Source organism: Labrus bergylta, chromosome 2 (genome assembly GCF_963930695.1).
Source record: "Labrus bergylta chromosome 2, fLabBer1.1, whole genome shotgun sequence".
Classification (NCBI taxonomy): Eukaryota; Metazoa; Chordata; class Actinopteri; order Labriformes; family Labridae; genus Labrus; species Labrus bergylta.
The window spans coordinates 25,421,274-25,447,074 of NC_089196.1; the positions used below are offsets into that span (position 1 = coordinate 25,421,274).

Here is a 25,801-nt window from a genome sequence, read left to right on the forward strand (position 1 = left end):
GCGCTGTCCATTGTGATGTACTGTCGATGTTTCTTACCAAGAGTCTGATGAGAAGATCGGGACCAGAATTAATACTGTGGAGTCACCTCAAAAGTTTTTTTCCCCCCATAGTTGCTTCACGACTGCTCAAAGGGACTGTTTTGAAAATCACACTGTCCAAGATAAGACGGACGCAGGGGGTGAGGTATTCAACACTACACTCAAGTGTATATTTATGCGCTCACCATAGTAACCTTGCTGTTAGAGCCACTCTGATTGTGACTCAGTGATGTCAGAGACAGAAGTGTTTCCTCACTGTTCTCTCCATTGTTGTCTATAAACTTGTCCCATTTGCCCCGCTGGCTTTACTTAATGAGCCACTTCTGTCTGACATGCCTGTCCCTAATCAAGACAAGACACATCGATCCAAAGATTGCTCATAATCAGACAATGACGACGATGCTCGATGGAGACTTGGCGCTGCCAGTCAGTGATAATTACTTTGTGTCGTGATCTGCATTTCTTAGTAACAAAACATTAGTAAAGCTCTTATTATAAAACGAACATTCCTGTTTTGTTGCATCACCAACACACAAACGCACACAACATTAACCATGTGTTGTTGGATTGATAGGCGGGCTGAGTGTAAGGGCTGTGTTCCAGGCAGCATTGGTGGTGTTGGTGGGGGGCACAGAGGGGGGCATTTAGAGAAATCCTATTGGGGCTATTACTATCCTGCTTCCAATTAATGATGATCTCATCCACTTGAGTGAGTCAAGTAAGTCTCTTTTTCTGTCTGGTCCTCTTTTTGATCACATAGGACTAAAGTATTATCCTTAAATACAAAGCTTTAGTGAGGCTTCTCCATGTTTACCAAGTCTTCTCTGCTTATTTTGATGGATCGTGCATGAAATGATGTCATGATGTTGATTTCATCTACAATTATAACTACATTAGTTTCTAATTATTTTATTTTCCAAGTCATGTTCCTCCCTTATTAACATCACTACTCTACTTGTACTGACTTAAAAAATAATAATCTTAAAAGTAATTTTTGCCCTTCTTAAACACAGTGATTTCTCTCACCAATTTATCATCAACCAGTAGTCCAATGAATTTAAGAAAAGCAATTTTTCGGTGGGTTTTAGATACAGGACAGTAAATACAGTTGTAAATTAGAGGGAGAGAGAGAGCTGGGAATGACATACGGCAAAGGGGCAACAGGTTGGATTCCAAAATGGGCTGCCTGCTTTGAGGACTGTGGCCTCTGTACATGGGGGGGCGCACACTAACCACTAAGCCCCGGACGCCTGTGCCAATTATTTTTTTTTATTCAATAAACTCAATAGCCTATATCTCTGACAAATGAGACCTGACCAAGAATAGCAACAACAAACAGCTTCACCCATAAACAAGCAAGCACATAAAGAGGTTAAAGTGACATCAAACGATCTTTATTGATTCTTGAACTTTTCAGCAAACATTCCCCCCCGGTCCAAAGATAGTCCCTCATATTAAAAATGTTCAGATCTTTCAAGTTTGACAGTTTAGACTTTATTGTCCCCATGGGGAAATTCCTTTTCAAAGCCCTGTTTCTGTCCAACAGACAATTCCCACCAAAAAACATGTACAAAACAAAGTGAAACAACATTCAAAAGTTCCCACTCTGGCCTGGTTGAATCAGTATGTAGATTTGTTTCACGCAGGAGGTGCCGAAAAGCTAAAAGCTTTTGATCCATTACCAATTCAGTGTGGACTTTGGGAACAACAAAGTGCACGACGTCCACAGAATGAAGATCAAGAGAACAGAAAACTAGATGGAAATTATGAATCGCAGAATAATGCAATGTCTGATTCATGGTGACTAAGACTGCTTTTGAATTCACGCCCAAAGGGATGAAAATATACAAGTGCATGTTTGCTTGATTAAGACGTGTGTCAGTGAGACTGATGGGATGTTAGGCCCAACGGGAGAGAAAGAACTGAAGCTCCTCAATCATCCTATGGTTCTATTTAAAATCAGTGTTCCTGTTTTTCCACATATTAGGTTCAGATGAGACCCTGACCACAGCCAGCTGAATCATCTTTGGTTGAGCACGAGCACACTGCTTCAATAACAACTGTTTTATTATGTCAGATTTCTTTGTGTGGGCCTCTCCTCCGTCGAAGCTGTTCTCTCGAGTTAAATTAGCTCACAGATGAAATGAATGATATGGTCTATGAATGTGGGATGGATGCTAGGTAATACTGTAAATGCACATAAACATGATTCATGCGCACGTGTGCAGACATGCTTGTTAATTTAAGCTGTACGTCACCGCTTGGATCTGTTTTTCCTTTTCACCTCAGTATTGTAAAACATCGTGTTGCTCCGTGTGTATTACTGTAATATTAAACCCGGAATACAATGGGATCAAAGTAATGCATTACACCTGTGTCTTCACAGTTGTCCGGATTCAAAAAGTATGTTTATTGTATCCATACTGAAGTCATTTTTCTTCAGCTTGACTTGAGTGTTTGTGTGTTCGGCTCCTTGATAAAAAGTTTCGATGTTTTTTCATACTTGGTTAGAAACAACAAATGGACAAACTTATTTACTGATCGATCGTTTGCCTTTGTTTTAAATGATAACAGCTGTGAACATCTGTCTTTCAATGGATTACACCCTTTTTCGCGCTGTGTTCGACATCTCCTCACTCTCAAAGTGCTGTAGAGCAGAGGTTCTCTAATTAAGGTTCAAGTATACCTCCTTAGGAGTACTTTGGAAAAGGTTTAGAAGGTTTTTAGAAAATCACTCGTTTAATAAAAAAAATAAATAAAAAAAAAGTTAATTGAAATGTAAATGAAAATTGGATGAACCACATTTTAAATGTTTATTTGTGGACTTGTGCCTTTGTTTAGAAACAGGACAGGGGATAGAGTCAGAAATCTGGGAGAGAGAGAAACTGGGAGAGGCTGGATTTGAACCCGTGTCTCCTGCTTGGAGGACCTCAGCCTCCATACGGCCCAGTCATAAGGCACTCTAACCACTAGTCCAACCGCGCCCCTATTTACCACATTTGATATGTATTCTTTCTATTTTCTTTCTTGTAGATCAGCTTTATATTTGCATTTATTGTTAAAACACGAAATGTGCATGAAGCATAGGCGCAGGTAGCCTAGTGGTTAGTGTGTGCACCCTGTACGGAAGCCAGGTTCTTCCATGCGGGCGTCCCGGGTTGAAATCCAACCTGTGACTCCCTTCATGTGTGGTATCCCACTCTCTCTCTCTCTCTCTCTGACTCTATCCACTGTCCTATCTCTAAAATAAAGGCATAAAGATACAAAAAAGTAACCTTTAAAAAAAGAAATGAGACACTGAAGGCTCAAAGCTCTATTGTCCCTTTTTTGTATCGTAGTCTTTTTCTACTTACAAGTGTTGGTCAGGGGGTACTTTGATGAAAGATAATTTAAAGGAATAATGATATTGGGAAAAGTGTGAGAACCACGGCTGTAGACCAAGTCTTGTTTTTCATGTATCCAGAAACGGTCCAGTGTACGATTTTTACAAGTGAAGGTCCTCTGGGAAAGCCTCATATTTATGAACTTGAATGTTAAAAAAAAGTCAGGATTAAAGGTTCTTCATGTTCTTAAATACAGTGTCTGCCTTAGCATGAAACCGTCTGCATGTTTTTAATAGGCTGTGAGTTGAAGTGAATCACATGGTGTGTGTTTCTGAGCTGGATAAACAGCTTCAGACACCCGCACACACACACACACACACACACACACACACACACACACACACACACACACACACACACACTAAAACCTTAACAGGTACAGCACCCTCGACCAGAGCCGTGCTCTGAGTCTGCACTGTGTATCTCTCACTGTTCATACTAAAGTGGGAATGTTGACATGATGAAACAAGGTCAACAAAGGTGATGCACGTGATATGTGCTATGCACATGTGGACTTCTATTAAAGATGATGATGCTTTGTTATTAAGCTGACTTATGAATGAGGTCCTTATGTTTGCTGTTGCAACAATGGGTTGCTAGGTGCAAAAGGATAAAACATAACAGGTTGATACAGTTGAAGATGTGTAAACGGCCTGTTTGTGCATTTGTTCAGTTTCTGTTACATCAAAGATTGACCAGATGTATAAATACCTATATTTTCTGTTTATTCCACTACATTATCAAAAGTGTTCGACTATGAAAATATGCAGACTAAAACATTCATTTTTCTCCTGTCTGTGGCTTTCTCTATTTTGTCCTGAAGAGCTCCACAACAGAGACCATGAAGACACTTCCCTTCTTGGGCCAGTTTCTTGGACGACTGTGCTGGAACCCTTATGTCACTGCTGATGGTGAGTTCAGAAAAACCATTCAGCTTGGATAAACGGTAGACAGATATGGACAGGCTAATGGCAGGCATGAGTCATTTTGCTGCTTGAACTCTTCAGTGTTAAGGGTGCTACATTAAAGCAGAAATCAACCGTCCATGTGGAGATGTTTTAACTTTTTTTAAACTGTCTGTGTTGTGATGTTTTGATGTTTGCAGCTACAGGCAGAAAGCTTTTGTTCCAGTGTCTGTGGAGTCTTTACTCTGAGCATCCAGGCAATGCTGTGGAAAGAAAAGCCAACCAGTGGATACAGGTATGGTCACTCAGGACTTTTTTTTTTATCTCTGTTAATAGAGATTCAATGAAATTGTGCTCCATGAGTTCTTCTACATGCACATCGTCACTGTCTTTGAACATTTTGAGTTTATGCAAAAAATCAGAGGAGTTGCTATTAAATCAGGCAAAACATTGACAGTAAAAATGATTGGGCCTTATTTAAAGGTCACATATTCTTCTCCCTTTCAACTAGTTTGAATAAGACTCCGAGCTCCTCAAAACATTTCTGTGAAGTTTCTTGTAATAAATCCACTCTGATCCTGTATTTCATTATGTCTATAAACCCCTCTATTTCAACCCTGCTCAGAACAGGCTGTTTCTGTGTCTGTAGCTTTAAATGCAAATGATCATTATTTGACCACGCTCCTGTCTGGAAGGGCTTGGGTGGCTTGGGCTTTCATGCTCCATTCCCAGTTTGTCATAGCCCAAAGCAATGTCTTCATTTTATGGGGGGAAAGGGTAAAATGTACCAGCACAGAGGACAAGTAAACAAAACGATTAATCTATGTATCATTCTCCGGGCACATTTTGCTCTTTATCAGGAATGTTTGAAATCTCAAGACCCAGCATTAGTTTTCTCAGATTTGTTATTTAGGTATATTTTGGACAACAACAGTTTGATGCTGAGATTTTAAACAAAGTATTTACCGGGCTAAATTACTTGATAAGCTTGGCTTACCAGAGAGAGTAACATGAAGTCGTCTTTACTTCCTGCATGCTTTGATTGGTTATATGGTATAACACACGCATGAAAGACAAGGCGGAAAAAGAAACTCTTCTTTTTTATGGATATGGATTCCACCAATTCAAAACATACTTTAGTTGTAACTGTAATATCTCTCCCAAGTGTTCATCGTGTTCCTTTTCTCAAATTTTCATGCCGGATCTGTTTTCTTTTAATGTCCTTATTAGTTCTCGACTATCATCACTTGAACAAATACTCCTCTAAAAGAATCTGTGTAAGACCGCCTTTGGGCTGCTGAAGAGATTTTCTTTCTAATTTGCTTTTAATAGGAGTTCTCTCGCCAGGCCTCCGTGTCTCCTCTCCAACGGGACATGGATGATGAATGAGGTAGATTGGGTCTCTGTTAGTCTTAGCCGTCTGTGCCCAAAACTGTAAAACATATTCTGCAAGCAAATTAAAATGGACTGTTTCACTGCCCCTTGTCACCAGAGAAGGCTCAGCCTTTGTGGTTAGTTGATCTCGCTCACTGTGTGTTTTCGAGGCTCGCACACAAAGGAGGGAACGAGAACAGAGGGGAAGAAAAGATTCTGTAGTTTTCAACTTTGGTGAGGGTTCACACAGATGGCTTATGATAAACAATGTGGGACCTTCACATTTTTGCCAGATTAACTGTGTGTTTGTGTTCTTTTGATTAATTTCTCATCTAATAAAACATCTTGCTAATTAAAACAGGGCCTTGAAAGTAAACCTCGAAATTTGCCAGATGGTCTTAGACCCTAAAGAGGGGAAGCCGAGTGCATGTGTGCTTGTATGCGTTTTTGTATAGGTGCATGTTTGCATATCTCTATGTATTGCATGTGTGTGTGAATTTGTGCGTGCATGAAAGAGGAGATGGTGTATAGTTAACATTTTTAATTACATGTATATTGTTGTGTTTTTAATATAGATTTAAACAAAACAAGAATAGTGTTTAGTAAAACAGATTTCTCAATGGATTTTATGTTTATTTATATTCAAGCCATTTGTGAATCACTTTACATGACACCATTTATTTTATTTATTTCCTCCAGAAAACTCAATATGTTTAAGAAGAAGAAGGAGATATACTTTATTAGTCCGCGAGGGGAAATTCCATTTTCCACTCTGTTATTGAGACATGCTACACACATATAGGCTGAAATAAACATGCACTAATGGAGAGATGTCTGGGGGGGGTTAGAGTTAGGGGGTTTAATGCCTTGTTCAAGGGCACCTCGGCAGAGCTCAGGAAGTTACCATTCAAATATCCAGACTCGGTCGGACTTGAACAGGCAATGCTCAGGTTCCCAACCCAAGTCCATACAGACTGAGCTTCTGCTGCCACATAAAGTAATGTTGTCATTATTCTACCTTCCCACTAGTGTCAGTTTTGGCGATCCTGTGGATAAAGTCACACCCCTTATCTCTTTACTGATTTTCTTCCTTGTGTGTTATTTAACAAAGAAATCTCATCCTGCTTTCCACCCAGTCAAATGTTTCACTCTGTGAATATTTGCCTTGGAAGATATAAACAAAGGATCTTTCTGCAGCGTGAAGTTTTCAGCTCACACCTACCCTGTATTAGCGGTTTCACAGGATAAAAAACAGCTAAACAGAACTAGTCAATCATTAAGATGATGGTCTCATTTCTTCAGCTCACAAAGAAGCACCAATACTAATTTCAGTCGGTTTCATAACCAGTTAAGAACTCTTCACAGGAGCTTTAAAGAGGATAATCAGTCACACAATCTTTATTTGTATAGAGCCAATTAGTAACAAATGTTAATTTGAGACACTTTAGAGAAGAGCAGGTAAAATATCTTACTCTTTGTTATGTTACAAAGACCCATCATGAGCACAGCACTTAGCAACATTTCGCAAAGTTATAGTCACAAAAAAACAGGCAGAAATTGTGGTAGGGGGTAGATGTTTCCTTTGGTGTGGTTCAAATCAGACAGCAACAGTTGAAAACAAGGTTTGCTATGATTTATGGTGTATATTACTTCCATAACAGTTGAGAAATCTACCTCTTTTACCCCTAAAAATTCTAGTTGTCCATTATTTACAACCCTTTGTCGAAGTAGTTAATTGTAGCGGGTTGCTTTCGTTACAGCACTCACAGCTGACTACCTACAGAGTTCACCGAGTCCACTCATGGACCGGATAAAAGTGTCCAAAGAATACAAGTACAATAAACTCATCACCCACTCTGCAGCCTCCCCTCATTCCCCTCCTCGTCTCCTCACAAGAAGACTCCACTCCCCACAAATAACAGGAATGGCGGGAAGTGCAGAAAAAACCTGCTCACCGCAGCTCATCCCGTCTGGGGGAGCAGGGCAGATGTATGGTTTTAGGCCAGAGATGGTCTGTCTCTGTGTCTCTCCCCGAGTCTGTGTTGTGTTGGACTGCCTGTCCTGGAATGTACAATGCAGCCTGTTTTCTGTTAGCTCTGTCTGATCTTGCTCCCCAACATTGTTTTCTTCATGGCTCCATAATAGACTGATGGTCTGGTGCTAAATGGCACCTTAATACTGTGTATGTTTTGAGCATTTTCTCACATGTGTTTGCAAACGTTTGTACAAAAAACAAGCCTTTTACTGCTACTGTATCTAATGTTAGTAGCCACATGTATTTTTTTCTAGTATGTATGATGGTGTGCAGAGTATTTAGCCTTTTCTCGTTCATGGCTCCCCCTAACCCCTCCCTGTCTGCCTCTCTTATCCACATCTGAGTGTTCTCACTGGTTTTGATGAATGCTGGGTATAGCCACATGGCTGCAGGCTATGTCAGATAGTCATTAGCTCAATCGGTCTTCTTCTCTACATCCTGTGCTGGCGGGGGGACCACACAATGCTGCAGAAACATGGCGTATTCTTTGAGGAGATGACAGACGAGTAAAGCACGAGAGTTTAATATTAGAGGGCTGGATGATGGTCCGTTTGATGGTTTAATCTTAGATGTGTAACTTCACTGAGTCAAACGGGTGAAACACAGGTAGGCCCTGGAGCTCCAGAGACAGCTTTATAGTCTAGAAACACATTTTGGAGTACGTGCTGCTTTCGACGTTTTCACTCTGTTTTGTTTCATTTGGAGAGGAATGTGTTTTTGGTGGGAACGAGGTCTCCCCATTAATCTTTTTATTTCCTTTTGAATGGCAACCCATCAAACAAAACAAAATATTCAGGCGCTGGTGGCGCAGTGGTAAGTGCACGCGCCCCATGTATGGAGGCCTTGGTCCTCCAAGCTGGCAGCCCAGGCTCGAATCCCACCTGTGGCTCCTTTCCCGCATATCGTTCCCCACTCTCTCTCTCCCTGATTTCCGACTCTATCCACTGTCCTGTCTCTCCATTAAAGGCACAAGAAGCCCAAAAATAAATCTTTAAAAAACAAACAAAAAAATATACATTTATAATAATCTTTCTTTCTTTAAATTGTTTTTCTTTTATAGATTTCTTTGCTTTTTATCTAACTAACAGAAATATGAAGATGAGAAAACAAAGATTTGTGGTTTACCTGATGTTACTTGGCTACAAACAGCCAATAGAAATGAGTTCTTGGGCTCTTATTTTCAGATGCTGCACAGTCGTTGTGAAAATAGATATACTTTTTGTTTTTAACAAATACTTGAACTGGGTAACTCTTGTTACGTCTCTAAACATGTATTGATTAAACAAATAACATACAAAAGTGAGATTAAGAGGTACTGGTATTAGTTATGTTTTGATGAAACAGCATCAGACTCATGAATCGATCCTGCGTTCCTAAGCTTCAAGGACTGTATAGACTCTGTTCATGCCCCCATGCTCCTCTTTTCATGCTAAACTAAGCTTTTCCTCGCTTTTATATTTTTAATACGAGTGGCATCATGCTTCCCCTTTAACTCTCGACAATACAGCTAACTAGACTTTTGCCAAACATGGCTCATTATTCATTGAATGTCAGATATTTACATTTATGATAAGAATTGTATTTGTTGTTGTCATTCTGACTTTACAGCTCTCCAGTGTTTAACTAAAAATTACTATCAGTCCTCAATGATTGTAACAAACACTGACACATGTCAGGAACAGTATCAGGGTTTAAGTTGTTGTAGGTGGATTTTAAAGATTTGTTTACATTTAAATTAAATCTAGATCCAGTCAGTCACACAAACTATCTCTATAACTTCATTATGTCAAATACCACTAATAGTTTATAGTCAGCAGATGATATCATTAGCCTGCATATTTCATACACTTTTATGCCCTTAATGTCTGTACACATGTTTTTACCACTTTCGCTCATAACTTCATTACTTTGCTTTTTCATCCTGACCCTTTTTTGTTCTCTTTTCCCTCATTTCATCTCCCCTCTTCACGTCTCTGCTGTTTTGACCAGATGAGAGAGAGTATACTTGGGTCTTTCTTTCATTGGTTTGGGTAGAATTCAATCTTGGCTTTGTAATTGTTAACAGGCACCCATCAAAACCAACCAACCAAATCTTTCTTGCCTTGTGCATTTTTTCTCCATCCTCTCTTTTAATTTTAGATTTATGGAGGGTTATTTTCTATCACGATGTCCAAGCCCCCAAAGCCAGCTTCGTTGTTGTTTTTCTGCTAGAGAAAGTCGACTTTTCACCTAAAGAATTTGCCGTCCATCTCTCCCTTTGCCCCTCAACCCATTCCTCTGGTGACCACACCCTTTTTTTTTCTTCTCCCCGCTGCAAATTGAACCATCGCATTGCGTTCCAGCCTCTCTCTTCGCCATTCCTTCTAACCAGCCTTTCCTTCCCGCTCTTCTCTCCAAGCCCCACTGTGCCTCCTTACCCCGGGTGGGATAAGTGTGATTGGTTTTGTATGTACTCGATGTGCAGAGTTTGAGGGCGCTCAGATGGTAGTGATTGGGGTTGTTTTGTAAGACTATGTGGAGGGTAAGCATCTTAGCGTGCTGTAGGGCCTGGCCAAGGAAACCACACAGCTCCACCAACAGCACTGCAGCGCTCCACTGCCTGGGATATTGGGTTTTCTCCTTCACTTGTTGTTTTTTTATGTCCCTTTTTTTTTTTTAAAAACATATGGTGCCTCTTTCAATCTCTTTCTCTCCTCATCTCCTGTTGATCCTCTTTCATCTGCACTTTGAAAGGGATTTGTACTTTCTAAGTCTTCTGTTAGTGGTCTGGATGTTTCTGTGTTTTTGGTTCATTGGAGTTGTAAAAACGCTGCGTGCTGAAGATGTGAGGCCTCAGCTTTCTCTGCTGGATCACACTTGTTCAGACATGTACCAGGAGACCAGCTTCTTATGGTCCATTAGAGGAGCGAATCCTTAGGCCTCGATTAATCACTCATTCAAATGTAAAGGTCTTTTTGCAATTTCATCACACTTTATAAATACTAATGAACAAAACAAACGATCACTTTATTTAATCTTTAGCCTTAATGAAGTCCCTGAATGACGAGCATACGACCTGATTGTGAGTTGAGACCCTTTTGAATTGGAAAAAACAATCTCGTAACTTGAAAAACGTACAGTACGAGTCTAGTGTTCCCTCTCTTTGTTCCTCCGTTATGCGTCGTGTTTTTTCACAGACGAGAATCAGCTGAGTTTATTGGTCTGGTTTTATCAGTGTATGATGAGGCCCCTTCTGAAAAATGCTTGTAAAACACCAAGGCTGTCTGTAACGAAGAATGTTCATTTCTGAACCTGCTCATATGCTGTCCATACATCCTCGCTTACTGGAATACCTTTTCTGCACTCATGTGGTTCGAATGATGTGACGCCGACAGAGTCATCCTATGTTCCAGTAACTAATTAGCTTTGATGTTATGGATCTTAGGGTTTGAGCCGGTTGCATTAAGATCTTATTCCCAGTTTAAGTTATGCACATGAAGTGATAATAATCTGCTGCACAATGTGTCGCCTCTCCTCCCACAGAAACTGTTTAGTCAACTTGCTACAGAAGAAGAGGATGTTGCAGCCCAGGCATTTATGAAGCATATGAATGTACCACCTCATGAGTACCATCTCAAAGTGCTGAGAAAGGTATTGGCCTCTCTATTGCTGTTTACTAAAGCTTGTCCTTGTTTACAGAAGCATATCCAGACGTTTTTTTGACTGGAGTGGCCGACCTGTGGCGCTGACTTATGCAGGCATGGCATAAAGTTTGTGTGTCCACTCGCACAAATGCATATGATTTATTAACCCTTTCTGTCTCCACTAATCATACGTACTTTAACCACTAAAATTAAGGAAGACAGATCTTCTAAACCTCTGTATATATTTTTTTAAATAACACAAAAAAGTGGCAACTTGTACAGTTCCTATGCTTAATTCTTTAAAGATTCAAAAAGTGACCAAAGCCACAATTTAAAGAACATCTAAAAATTGCACTAAAGCTTCAGTCCACTGTCTGACTTGTGAGATACATTGATTGCCAACATTTTGGTTTTGAAATATTGTCTATACATTTATTTTTTTAGCATTTATTTATTTTTTCTGCACAATTGCCTGTCTCATGAAAAAGACATGCAACGTGTAGTAGTAGTTTGAAAAAGTATTGTTTCGACAGTTTCAAATACCAAACAAATATAAGGTGCGATACGTAGATTTCAGAAAAAGCTACCAGCAGCCTTTTGCAACACGACCCCAAAGGTTGATTTTAACACATGTCCTGCCTTTGACAAAGCAATTAGCAGATCATAGTTTAGGATTTTTGCGTTGGCACTTACAGGGGGGCTCATGCCACCCCTGGCCACCCCTCTGGACACACCTCTGCCCTTATCAACATGTTGACATTTTCAAATAATATTCCCCTTATTTCAGATGGTGGCGATGCTGCAGGAAAACATTGGGAAGAGCTGCAGTTCTTCTAGCAGCATGAATCAGAGGTACTGCACATGAGAAACTAGAACAGCAACCAAATCAATTAAACTTATAGCTGATTCATCATTCTGAATATTTTCTTAACCGATTGTGTTGTCTCTAAGAAGTCAGAAAATGATGGAAAATAACTGTATCAGTTCTCCAGAGCCCATAATGATGTCTTTATATGCCTCTTTTTTTAGCCAACACACTGGCAATAATCCCAAAGATAATCAATTTAATATGCTCTAGAACAGGGGAAAGATGTAAATCCTCCATTTTAAAAGCTTAAATTACAGAACGTTTGACATTTTCTTTTTTTTTTAAGGTCAAACTTAAAGCCAAATAGTTGCTGATTTGTCGACTGATTGGTGCAGTTCTTCTCCTTCCAAAATAGATAAAGTCTTGAACATTAGCATGCTGTGTGGTATGAGATGCTGCCAGAAGTTAGTTCTTTACATAAAATAAGAGGAATACATTTTGTTAGAAAAGATCAAAGCACAGCAAACTTTTAAGCCCCTGGAGGTATGAATTCTTATCTTTACATGCATTTGATGAGAAATCCTGTTTGATACTTTATGACTGTTTGCAGGTGTTCCTGTGACCGCATTCAGGCCACGTCCGAGGCTTGTGTCCCGCTTATCACTTGTCCTGAGGCTGCTCCTCTCATTGGTGCTCTGCTGCTGCAGTCGATGACTTGTGTCAGGGCAACACTCAGTGAAGACTTTCTGGATGCTCTCAGTTCTGCCTACTTAAGGTAAGGGGAACATTTAAGTGTGAAGACTGTTACCTATGTTTTGTTTTTATATTAAATCAGTCCCAACACATAATCCTGTTTCCATCTGAAAGTTTAAACTGTGATGTTTATATGTTCGATTTCTTTATAGCCAATGCTTGTCACTGGAGGAGCAGGCAGTCGTGTCTCTGTGGTATCACAACCTGCCCAGCCTGGAAGAAACCGTGCTCAGACTGCTGGAGTGTGCTCAGACCAACTCTCAGTCAACACCACAGAAGCTTGAGCAGCTACTAACACAATCACTGCTGGTGAGTAATCATGTGAATGTTGATTGAATACAGCATAGAAAGTCATATTTGTAGAAACAAATGTTTTCCATCAGGACTGCATTTAATGCCCAGTTAATAATCATATCTGGCTCAGACTGAGACGGACAATTCTTTTTATGATGGACTTTTTATTATGGACGCTGCAGATTTTCTCAATCAGTCTAGAAAGTTTAATTGGCACAAAGCAGTGAGTGTCATTTTCAGTTTGTCTCCTCTGTCCAAGCAGCAGTACAAAACCCCAAAGATATTAACTCTACGGTTGTATAAAAAGGAAACGAGAGTGAAACTTGTCATGTGAGGAGCAGAACCAATAATATTTGGCTTTTTTGCTTTGGCAAAATTATAAATTCTTCTAGTAGGGATGTAGCTGTAAATGACGTCGACCTCACTAGTTAGCGGCAGAATTACAAGTCGGTAAATGAGATATTAATGTATCTGCCAAATATTGTGTCCAAGCTGTAACGCAGCCACCCACCACTAACCTGAGCTGTAGTCGGCTCCAGTCGCTGCCCTTCTCTCCCAGCTCTACTTCCCGTATAAAAACAAGCACAGGGAACGGTTAGCATCTTAGCGCTGCGCGGTTTGACAGTATTTCAGTCCAGAAAATGGAGATAAAGATTTTATTTTTGGGCTTTTTGTGCCTTTATTGTAGAGATAAGACAGTGGATAGAATCAGAAATCAGGGAGAGAGAGAGAGACAGAGAGAGGGAGGGGAATGACATGCTGAAAAGGAGCCACAGGTCGGATTTGAACCTGGGCCGCCCACTTGGAGGACTACAGCCTTCATACATGGGGCGCGCATAGTAACCACTGCACCACCAGTGTGCTTTCTTGACTTTAGTCTCGTCAGCTAATCTGAATTTAGATTGGCGTTTAATCAACTTTGAAATTTGTCGCAGAGGAACATCTCAGTCTCTAGTTTAGTGCATCAATAGAGTGTGTGATACTATCAAACAAACAAGGCTGTTTGCAGGGAGCCCATGGTTATAACTTCATAGATTATACCTCCATGCACAAACATATTGGCATTATTAGGAAAAGGAAGTTGTCCATTGACTGCCTAGCCAGGGATGAAAGTAAACTGTGATGTATTTTGACAGATTTGAATTATGATCATATCAAAAGATCTCGCTTTCACATGTGACCTTCTTGAAGACCTTGTTTTATGTTCACAGTTAGACTTGGAGAGTCATGTGTAAAATGTTGTGACATTGTACTTTGGCATTTTCAGCTATTTTCCTGCTGCGTGAGCTGGCAGCATTTCGACTGTTGATAAATTGGTGACATGTTGCTGCTGTTAAATGGATTTGTTATGTACATACTTTGACTCATATGCCTTTAATTACTGAGTCTCACATCAGATATCTCTGCACAGCCCATATGTGTTTGGCTATACTTTTAACTGCTTAGTTAAACTGTGAAACCAAACTGGGCTTGCTCATTCTATCATGAAGGATAGTGTTGAAATGTTTGCATATACATCGTTTTTGGATGTGTTACATCGGCTTTTTTGGTTGATCTTTATTGACTGTTTTTGCCCGGCCAACTCACACCATTTGGCTTTCCTCTGCATGCATCTCACATCATTTGGCTAGCTCCAAACTGCCTCTCACATCATTTGGCCCGTGCTACACAGCCTGTACTGTGCATGGTAAGTACTGAACCTCTGTCACTTGAGTCCATGGCCACTCCTCACTTCATTTAACGCAAGATCATGCCAAGTTCATAAGTCAGCAAAGATTTTTGGATTCGTAGATGTAGATCTCATTACTTCAACAACAAACGCAAAGAATCGGGAAAAATTTAGGATTTTTCTTCCTTTCATTTGGCCAACAGGGGCTTCTTTTTATTTAATCAATAATAATAATAAAGTAACATCGCTGACAAAATATTGTCAGACAACAATATCATTGAATGGTTCACTGGGACTAGACAACTAAAAACAAAAACTCATAGAATACATAGAAATAAGGTTCAACAATGTCTTGCATAGTGTTGTCAAGACCACGCTAACCCAGACCAAGACATACCTGAGACCAGAGTGCTCCGAGACCGAGACAAGACCAAGACATTTCGGGATTGAGATCGAGTCAAGACCAGGACCATAAATATCACTGACAAATCATCATCTCTTATGAAGAGGCCTTTCACTCATTTGGCCCATAACACGGGGAAGGTTGCTGAAGTTACCGGGGGATAAAAAACTAAATGAATTGAAGTTATTTTTTCTTTTTCAAATAAAAGTAATGACCTGGAAAAATAGCCTATCAGTGGTTGTCTTAATTTAGAATCCGATGTCTGCCTAGTTTGAGACAGAGACAACACAGAGACCTTCAAAAAGTGGTCTCGAGACCGGTCATGAGACCAAGACAAATTTCGAGTACTACAAGACTAGTCTTCCAGAATTCAAACCTGTCCATACAGTGTTATAGACAGAGTAGGTATGGCATAAAGAGTCGAGGGGAGAGATTGATCTATACAGACAAGTTTTCTGAGGATTGTTTATGCAAAACTCTGCAGCCAGCATTAGGATACCTCATGTATACCACCATGAATGGCATCCTGTTTACTTAGGTTACTGATTGCTTTGCCTTTGGTAACTTTGACTGTAAGGAAAACTGTGATGAGAAACCAGTTTACCTGCCATTTGGCCTCGCGTAAGGTGAGGTTCAGTAAAGTTTGTCAGTTGTGTCAGTGCTGTTTTCCCGGAGTGATGGTCCACTGGAGCTGTGCACAACATAACACGCTAGTATTGCACCTTCTTCAGTTCAGGAAATCACTGGTGTACGTACATGCATGTGAAATACTAACACGGCATGTAAAGAAATTCACCTTCCTGTTGATTGCACTTCATTGCATCGTCTTGAGTTTGTAGGGTTACCGGGTTGTTACGAGACGACCTGTGAACACTAGAATGAACTTTTTGTATGTGTGTATAAAAGAGGCAATCATTGACTGTTTATTTCCCCGTCCTGTCATTTGTTCACCATCTCATCTATTTTTCCGTTTTTACCACCTTGCTAGTTGACACGCACAGTGTGTGCAGACGAACCCTCGCTCATATGTATCCCGTCGCCGTGCTTGTTTATGATATTACATCTGGTTTTTTATGTCAGTCTTAAAGAGGGTGGGAAGTATACGTTTAGCTTTCACTCAGGTTTCAGGATGTTTGGATATCAGATGTGTGTTCACCGCGTCTACGTCCGTGTAAGCAACTCTTTGTTAGTATACACGTGTAAATAGAAAAGAAGAGAAACAAAAGGCGTCTAAGCGGACTGGCTCGCCTCTTTCCTCGCCTCCCTTTCACTTTCTGTAATCAAAAACGGGAAACATGAAATTAGGCTCACATTCCTCGTTTTCGCAACCCCCCCCCCCCCCGTGATCCAGTGAGAAACAAAGGCCCAATAACAATAAACACTCACTTCCTGGGCCTTACTGCCAAAAACAGGATGTTTGTTGTGTGCTGTAATTGACCCTCCTTGAAGTGTTAGTGGTAAGGTATGGAGGAGGACTCTCAAAAAACCCCCATCTGTTTTCACTAGGGGGAACCATGACAGTTCGCACACATGCATGCGTGCTGGCATGCACCCCACATATGCACAATCTCACTGACATACTGAAACCGTATGCCAGTTTATTGCTCATGGCCACGATACAGTTACAAGTAAACTCCTCCTTCGTTTGATGAATGTTGTGTTCTGGCCTGAGAGGCAAAAGAAGAAACAGACGTAACCAAACTGAGGATGCAAGCACTTGATTGGTTTCGGAAGACTGTAATGACCCCATATGAACACTGGGTGGGGCTGTTTGTTCATGCTAACCTCGCTAGGCCTGTAATTGGTCTATCTTTCTGGCACTTTTCTTATTTCATAAGACCAGGTTAAAATGTATAGGTGCTTATGGGCTCTAGATGTACTTTGATAATTGTAGTACATGATTTACTTCATTTTTGACTACTACTATTAAATTGCAGGGTTTTGATTGGCTGGGAGTGAATGACATAAAATCTATTTGTCTTCTGCACGTGTTACACTGTAGGATTGATGAGGTGGACTGCATATGCTCCCCATATAGTGAGGCGTCCCTATATATGAGTATGAGCTGGTGGTGGGGTGTGTGGGTGTGGAAAAAATAATTAGGGACTAGAAGAGATATATAAACATAAGGAGGGAGGCAGTCATGAACAGGACAGCTGTTAAATGTTTGCGCTGGGGCGTTTTAGAATGTGTTAAATCTGAAACACATGATGAGCGTGCATTAGGAAGGGATGAGAGAGTAAGCGTGTGTTTGAGTGTGCGTGTGAGGGAAGGACTGACAGTGTAGTAAACTGAGTGGTTAATGGGGAGAGAGAGTGAAAACTGGGGAGGAACAGGAAGTCTATGGCAAAGGATGTTTGCGGGTGATGCAACAGTGACACCCAGTGGGGGTTAGATTGGTGTATTTGTGAGCTGCTTATAATGGAAGCACTTTTTAGCTGCAATAATTGACCTTGATAGTACAGGCTTTGTAACTTGTTTTTTTTTTGTGTGTGTTTCAGCCTAAAGCCTGTGCTCAGCACTGCTCCATATTCTTGGTTGTAAACGACATCTTCAGGTGAGTGATGTGTGATCCATACATGTAAGAGTGATGTGTTTATGGTTCATATTTTGGACCTAGTCTTCATTGATGTGTTGTAATGAAGTACACTAAGATTATCTGTCTATTCCCCGACAGGTCCTTCTTGAAACAAGCTGAAGGAAATGAGCCTGTTAAAAGTCTAATCCAAACATTTACCTGCTGTTTCCTTCGGGAACTGGCTCTACAGCAGCAGCAGGTAGGACCGAACTTCACAGCAAAAGATCCAAATTATGTGGCCCCAGCTGGCCTAGTGGTTAGTTCCTGCATCCAATGTACAGAGGCTGTTGTCCTCAAATCAAGGGAGTCTGGGTTCTACTCCTTTCCTATATGTCATTCCCTATTCTCTTTCTCCTCCGGTTTCCAGCTCTATCTAAATAAACACATAAAAAGACCACATAGTAATAATTCAATCTTTAAAAAAGATCCAAAATATATGACATCAGTAATTTTTATGTCGGGGCTGCAACTAAAACTGCAACTGAAAATGTGCAGCAAAATCATTAAACCAAAACAAACTGCTGTTTGGTGACACCTCCGCTATTCTGAAGCCTCCGCTCTCCTCCAGCAATAAACCTTCAACCGAACCTCAGCTCAAGTTCACACAAAGTAGTTGTGAATGAGAACGCACCATAATTAAGCACCATTAAGCGCAAGCAGCTGACAAAATTGTCCTCTGCCGGAGCTGCAATTGCCGGTGTCCTGCATTGTTGTGTTTGCAGGCTAATGTTAGCACACTTTGGTTAACTCATCACACATTTCACATTGCACATAAATTAACAAAGAATGACCGTGATCTATAGACACTTATCTGACATCCAAATAAGCAGTGAGTATTCTATTCTTCTTTTCTCTAGTCCTGTCCGTCCCGTCCATGTAAACACAGCCCGACAACAATAAGCACTTCTCACTAATTGTAGACACTCATGACTCATGAAGAGAGATATTTACAGAGGATATACTTTAATTCTGCTGTATTTATGTATGATATATCACACATTCTTCCTCTAAAGTGATGTTTGGTTACTAACAGCAGAGACAACACAATCAGGTATCTTCAGATTTTAATCATACTTCTGATTAGCTGTTTAAGTAATTCTAACATATGTCCCTTTTAGTATCCAGTGCAACAGAAGACTTGAGCTTCACCCACTGTTCACTATAGATATCCAATTCTTCTAATTCACCATCTTTGCTGGAAATAAGAATATGCTCACTTAGCTGCAGGCTTAAGCACACCCCCAGGGTGCTGAACAATTACCTCGCCTCTTCAGGCAAATTCACTTAACATTTGATGAATCCTCCACATCATTATCACCTGATCTCCAGCAGGGAGCTCGCTGCTTACACACCACAAACACACCTTTGCCGAGTAGACAATTAATGCTAATCACTTTTAAATTTGCAGGTTTACATGCGTATTATAAAGCACCTGCAATGTGTAGAAACCACTTAGAGCTGTTACAGTGATGTGCCGCAACACACCTCTCAACATTTCCCAAACTCTACGCCCCAACAGACTCCCTCAGATACACATCACTCCGATGTTGCAGAGGGGGCCTCCTTCTTCACTCACATGTCAGCCATTACTGTCAAAATGCACAAAGACCCCAGATGTGTTGGGACATACTGTATGTGTGATTTATAACCTGCTATGCAATCTTTCTAATGTAGCCAGTAGATGGCAGTGCTACAGTGTTTTGACGGTGAACCCAGCTTTAATGGCTGTAGTCACACTCACTAAACGCTCCCTATTACATGCTACATTAGTCACTAGCACCTACTGTATCACCGCTACACAGCCTTCCATTCTAAATGTCATTTCTCAGGCTTTCAGAGCTCAGTGATGTATGAGTTCAAGGTAAGTATGATTTACATTTATGGAGCTAAATTTGTGCTCTGTATTGTTTCAGACGAGAGTATCTTTGAAGACCTGGTTCCCACAGTCACCTCAGAGGCTGCTTGTTCCTCTCCTGACCCTGCCGTCAGGTCAGTGCTTATATACACACTCGTCCAAAGTGTGTCTTCCACAGGATATTTCCCTCTGAGAGAATGCACAAAACCCTGCATTGTGAGACGCAGTCCTGTCAGGTATTTTTTTTAACTCTGTGTCAACAGAGTTTTCCTGCTGCACAGTGAATGGGCTCCTGTGTTTCTTACTTTTGCTAATCAATTATATTTCTTTAACAACTGACTTCTGTATTTTATGTCAGATGTAAAAGTTGACACACTCTGATCTATAGAGAAGTTTGGGGGGGTTCAGTTATCCAAAATAACTAGCTTGTTCAAACTTATTAAAGTCACCTGACATTACATGAAAGTTCAGGCTGTATCAGATATAATGTGTTACATTAACACACACTGGACTTTTCTGTTTCCACTGCACACTGTGTTTCATTCTATACTTTTAGATAGTTCTACTTACCATCATCTTGATCAACTGAAGAACACATCTTTTCATTCTTTTCATAGAGAGTATTACGTGATCATTTTTACTTGATTTGTATGATCAATGTTTATGTGTGGGAAAATGTTTTATTAAAGGGATGCACAGTAGAGGAGGTGAGTGCAGGGGCACAGCGGAGCAGTGCTTATCAGTGTGTGCCCAGACTGGCCTGTAGGACAGCAATGATTTACATGAATGGAGCCATTTAGGGACACACTGGAGCTCAGCCAGAACTCTGAGTTAATTATTACTGTGTGTGTGTGTGTGTGTGTGTGTGTGTGCGTGCGTGCGTGCGTGCGTGCGTGCGTGCGTGCGTGCGTGCGTGCGTGCGTGCGTGCGTGCGTGTGTGTGTATATGTGTTCGGTGGAGGGCAATTTTTCACCAGAGCCTGAACGGAAATGGTTCTGTGAAAAGTTAAGGATATGAGGTTTTATCATGATTTGCACTCCTTCTGAAAAAAAAGTCCTTAACGAAGAGATAAGATTGCATTGTTAAAACACGGCTTCAGGGGAAGACCGGTTCAAGATATCAAGCACTTGGAATATTTTTTTGTAAGAGTTTGTTCGTCAGCCTGCAGTGTCAGTTAGATCGGGGTTTTTAGAGCAGAGTGTGGTTTGTGGTAGGAAAGTTATTTTTGGCTGAACAATGAGCCATGTGAGAAACACCATGCTGGCCCTTTAAGCTGTTAAAAGTAATAACTGGAAAACAGGAAGATGCAATTTTCAAGTTCTAACAGTAGTTGATCCAGTTCTGCTTGGAAAATTCTTGTGGCTGATTTTAATGAAGTTGTCTTTGAAGGTGATTCAACTTAAATTGCTTGTGTTTACCCTCTGGACTGAGTCACCTTTTTTTGTTGTTGTTGTTGAAGTATTATACATCTTAAGAAGAATAGTTTAAGATTCTCGGAAATAAAATCAGTCATACGTAAAGTTGTTCTGTAGCTATCACAAGCTGTTTGTTGGCTTAGCTGAGAATAAAGATCGGCTATGGGAGGAAAATGCTATTCTTCTGTCTCCGTCCAAAGTCACAATATTTATCTATAAACATCCATGTGGTCCACGCGTTAAAACTGTGTATATGGTATTGTTTGTCAAAGTGTAAAACAGACTTTTTAAATTCAAAATCATTTCTCAATAGCTGTCATATTTGTTGTTTTTCTTCCCTTGGTACTCAAGAGACATTACTGATTCATGACCGTTAATGAAGGAAATAACTGGAAATGAACCAATAATCATTATTGTTGAAGCTCTGTGAAAAATTACATTTTGTTTGTTTGGTTAGTGGGAGGACAATGTTACAATTTTACAACTTATTGCTTTTCCTTTAGAAGGTGTTTTTGTCCAATATGTTTACATCTGAGAGTTTATACAACACCAGCGAGCTCTGACCTCTTGGAGTTGAGTGTTGATGTCAACTTAAGGTTGCATGACAAACCAGTTACTGTGTCAGGTTAAGAATTAGTATTAGCATTTCCAATAAGCCGACCACTTAAGAAAGCAATGGGTGACGCCACTGAGAACACGTTCATTTTGTATACAGTCTATGGATTCATCAAAAGCAAATATGTACAGTATGTATGTCCCCTGTTTCCAGTCTTTGTGTTAAGCTAATCATCATCACATTTGTATTACAAACAACCATCCATCCATTTCTCTATATGGCTTGTCCTGTTTCGCGGGGTTACAGGAGCCGATCCCAGCTGTCATTTGGTGAAGGCACACAATGGACTGGTCTCCATTTGATCCTAGGACCAACATGTAGAGACAAACAAACACTCACAGTCACACCTACAGGCAACTAAACTTTTACTCATATTGTGTGTTGGATAACCTGCTGCTGTAATGCCACAATTTCCCAGTTTGGGATCAATAAAGTAATTCTATTCTATTCCATTAAGGATCATCAATTAGCCTAATGAGCGTTGTCTTTGGAAGCCAGAGTACCCAGAGAGAACTCGTGCATGTATGGGGAGAATGCATCAGTCAGCAAATTCACCAGCAACTTGGCACGACTTCTCATCTAAAAGAATGAATGAATGATGCTGAATGTATTTCCCATGCTGTCGAACTATTACATTTAGTTTAGGTTTAGTAGGCTTTGAATATTGTTCATATAAATGATCTGTGTATGATCTACACTCTAAATATGATCTACAAGTGTTCATTGTGTTTGTGTGTCTGAATGTGTTCTTGCAGAGATGCCTGAGGATGCTTGGAGACATCACCTGAACTGGCTCAGTCGCTCATTACAGAGACTGACAGAAGAAGAAGAAGAGGAGGAGGGAGATGAAGACAGCAGCAGTAGCGCCAGTATAGAGTGAGAAAGAGAATGTGTTAATATCTGTCCGCTTCCATCATCCTACCCAATGCTTGTGTGGTGCTCTTATTTCCATGAGCTGCTGTCGAGGGGTTGGTTAGTCAGATATTTTCCCCTCGTATCACAGCAGAGAGGTCCTGGTGCGCTCTGTGGCTCGTCCAAGCGCTCATTAGAGACTATTAGCTTGGGAAAGAGAGGGAGCTTTGGAGAAAATACGTGTTGGAACGTCCAAAAAAAAAGAGTGCGAAAAGGAATGTAGCAGAAGAACCAAAAAAAAGATACCAAATTAGCATGAAATACATAAAAGCAGAAATTAAACATCCTAGGTTTGACGGATTAAGAGAAAAAGAGGATAGAGCATGCAGATAAGAAGCTCAAACCCGTTGATGTCGTAGATATGTAGACGGCTGACTTGATACCCTACAGCTGCGGTTTTTTTAACGAGCCCATTATCTCAACCGCCGCTTCATTTTGGAGCTCCGTGCAAAATTCCCAAAACATTGTTCTGAGCCAGCGGTGGGAAAGTAGTATGTTGTGTTGCTCCCAGTAAAGATGCAGCTGCCAGCGGCCCTGCAGCAGGGCGTTCAAGGAGCCATGGCGAGAGAGGGGAGATGAGGAAGACAGCTCTAACGATGGTATTAGGGAAATACGAGAAAGACACTCAAATCGATTCTTTATCTTCAAATCGTTGTCTCATTGTTGCAGCTGCGCGGCTCAGTTTCTTCTCCCCCTTTTAAAAATAAAAAATCTTACAGTAATTCATGACTCTTAAGTTCCCTCTTCCTCTTTGTCTCCATTTATTCATCTTCAGGGCTGCAACTAACAATATTTTCATTATTGATCAACTGTTATCTACATTTTTTATGGGATGAATCATTACTTGTCGATGTCACAACTGGGAATATCTAATGAGATGCAGTTTCTAATTCTGGATCAGATCTGTGTAAGAAGCTTGTCTCTCTTTGATCAGACATTGTTCCTGTCAGTGGAGGCGGGTCTTATACCCCCAAAACAGTGTCTCATTAACTAAGCTCTTATGATGTAAATTTCCCTTCCTGTTATGAGAGGGTTTGTGTGATGCACTGGAAACCGTGAAAAACAGTGGTCATGTTAATTCACTGGAATGTATTTAAGGACTTCTTTAAAACCTTCCTGGGTTTTATGACCATCTTTATTTTACAACAGTAGTTTTGTATATATTCACAAACATTCCTTGGAAACACTGATGATGGGATTTGTAATCACCAGGCTATTTAGAGACTTGATGAGACCACCAAACTAATCTTTGTTTATAAATATTCAGCCCCCTATAAAGAACTGTTATTCTGGTAGACTTTGGAAATTGGGTACGAGTTGAAGTTGGAAAAAATGATGGAACATAAAATGTGTATCAAAAGGTTCCTCTTGCTTTGTTTTGTCAGAGCATTTTACCAAATCTCTGCAGCCGACATTGACGTACTTCATTTCATCTTCATGAGTTGTCACTTTGAGTTATTTGTGACACCCTATCTGCTGATGAATGGCGGAAGATGCAACTGAAAGTTCTGCAAAAATCATCTATCTGGATTGTGATGACAAATTTGTGGCCCAATCTTGTGTTTCCAAGTTCAAGAATTCATTGTTATGCCTATTGTAATCAAACATTACTTTTCATCCTGCCACATGTGCTAATGTCTTTATTATTTCTTTATCCTCCATCTGGAAAGCCAGCTCATCCAGCTCTCTATCTGCAATAATGAGCCGTGTTCCTCTTCCTGTCCTGTAGGGGGCACCACACAGTGTTTGAGGCCTGGTTCCTGCTGGTTCAGTGTGCGCACTGGCTGCAGGTGGCTGTCCAGCTGCTGGTGACACCCGGGCCTGAGGACGGTGGCCCCCTCCTGTGGCTGCTGACGTTCTACCACCACCCCACCAACAGGGGGCACCACAGAGCACAGCAGCTTGTAAGATTTGTATTTTTTTAAAACGATGGGTGATCTTCAATCTTATTTTAAAACATGCTTATTTTAGCTTTGATTGCACATTTTCTCTACCGCATTGTCTGTGGCGTTGTCGGTAGGTCCACTGCTGTAGTTCAGAACAGACTGTAGCCACCATGACCTCACCTATTGGTTAGAATAGGACACACGTTTAGTGTTTTTACATCTTTGAATTTTCAACATGTTACATTACCAATATCGACAAGTGGGTGGAGCTTCCTTTAATGCACATTTCTACACCTCTAACCTGAGTGACAGTACCTTGTCAGCATATTGACAATCACCAGGTAGCCGGGTACTTCACACTTTCAAGTATACCCTGAATTTCTGTCCTTTGTACTTTGAGATTATAACTCACAAAAATAACAAAAGTGTTTAATATTGTGGTTAACATGCTAATCATCTACCAACTGTTGTTGTGAAGATGTTAACGTACTGATGTCAAAGCGTCACTGTTTCTTGCTGCAAGCAGCCACTAGCATGGCGCTTAGTCTTGCATTTTCATATCATTTCATTTTCGAACCACTTTTCACATTTTCCTTTACATGTTTTATTTGGAAACAGTGCTGTAGCTAGCTGTAAAGGAACAACACCGAACAATAAGAACACACTTGATGTTTCCTTCCTTGATGTCTGGAGAAGAAGAACTGCAGGTTTTAGGGCTGTCAACATTTTTCAATACTAAAACAGTACAATCTCTGTTCCTCTGTTTTTTTTACGGTATAGGTATCAGAAAGGACTTGAGCTGTAAAAAAAAAAAGTACAGCTCTCTGACCTTATTTTTAACCAATAGCTTCCGTGAGCCAAAGAGAGAGAGCACTGTCAAAGTTTCATACGTTGGCAACTTATTTGTGTGCAGGAGTTAATCTGCATTGTTTGGTAATTACGACAAAGAAATAGCCAAAACTGAGTGTCTATGACTTGTGGTATCTGAACAGGTATTGATCATTTTAGATTTTTACTAGTAGCATATCAAAGTTTAAAACTCTGATGTTGTGAAAACTCGAGGTATAAGGCCAGTCTGTCTAAAGACGGTTCAGTGTCATCACTCAACAACACGACAGCGTGGACGCTTTGTGGTCATTTGCTCTTGACAGGTCAGTTGTCATGGAAAGCCATAGAACAAATCATGGGAAAGAAGAATAACACATTGAATAATAAATTATGGATGACCTCCCATCGGACCAGGAGAGAATGAG

General features: G+C 40.5%; 1 protein-coding gene across 1 annotated transcript in view; it reads left to right on the forward strand.

Moving 5' to 3' along the window:
* The window catches only part of fancc (FA complementation group C), a gene marked incomplete in the record, with an annotated part of 33,753 nt that overhangs the window by 6,427 nt on the left and 1,525 nt on the right, over positions 1-25,801 (forward strand). The window contains 10 exon segments of the mRNA XM_065950073.1: positions 4,246-4,333; positions 4,528-4,622; positions 11,259-11,366; positions 12,147-12,211; positions 12,778-12,942; positions 13,073-13,229; positions 17,788-17,843; positions 17,964-18,063; positions 19,778-19,853; positions 22,506-22,626. Of these exon segments, the coding sequence (XP_065806145.1) occupies positions 4,246-4,333; positions 4,528-4,622; positions 11,259-11,366; positions 12,147-12,211; positions 12,778-12,942; positions 13,073-13,229; positions 17,788-17,843; positions 17,964-18,063; positions 19,778-19,853; positions 22,506-22,626 (1,031 nt within the window).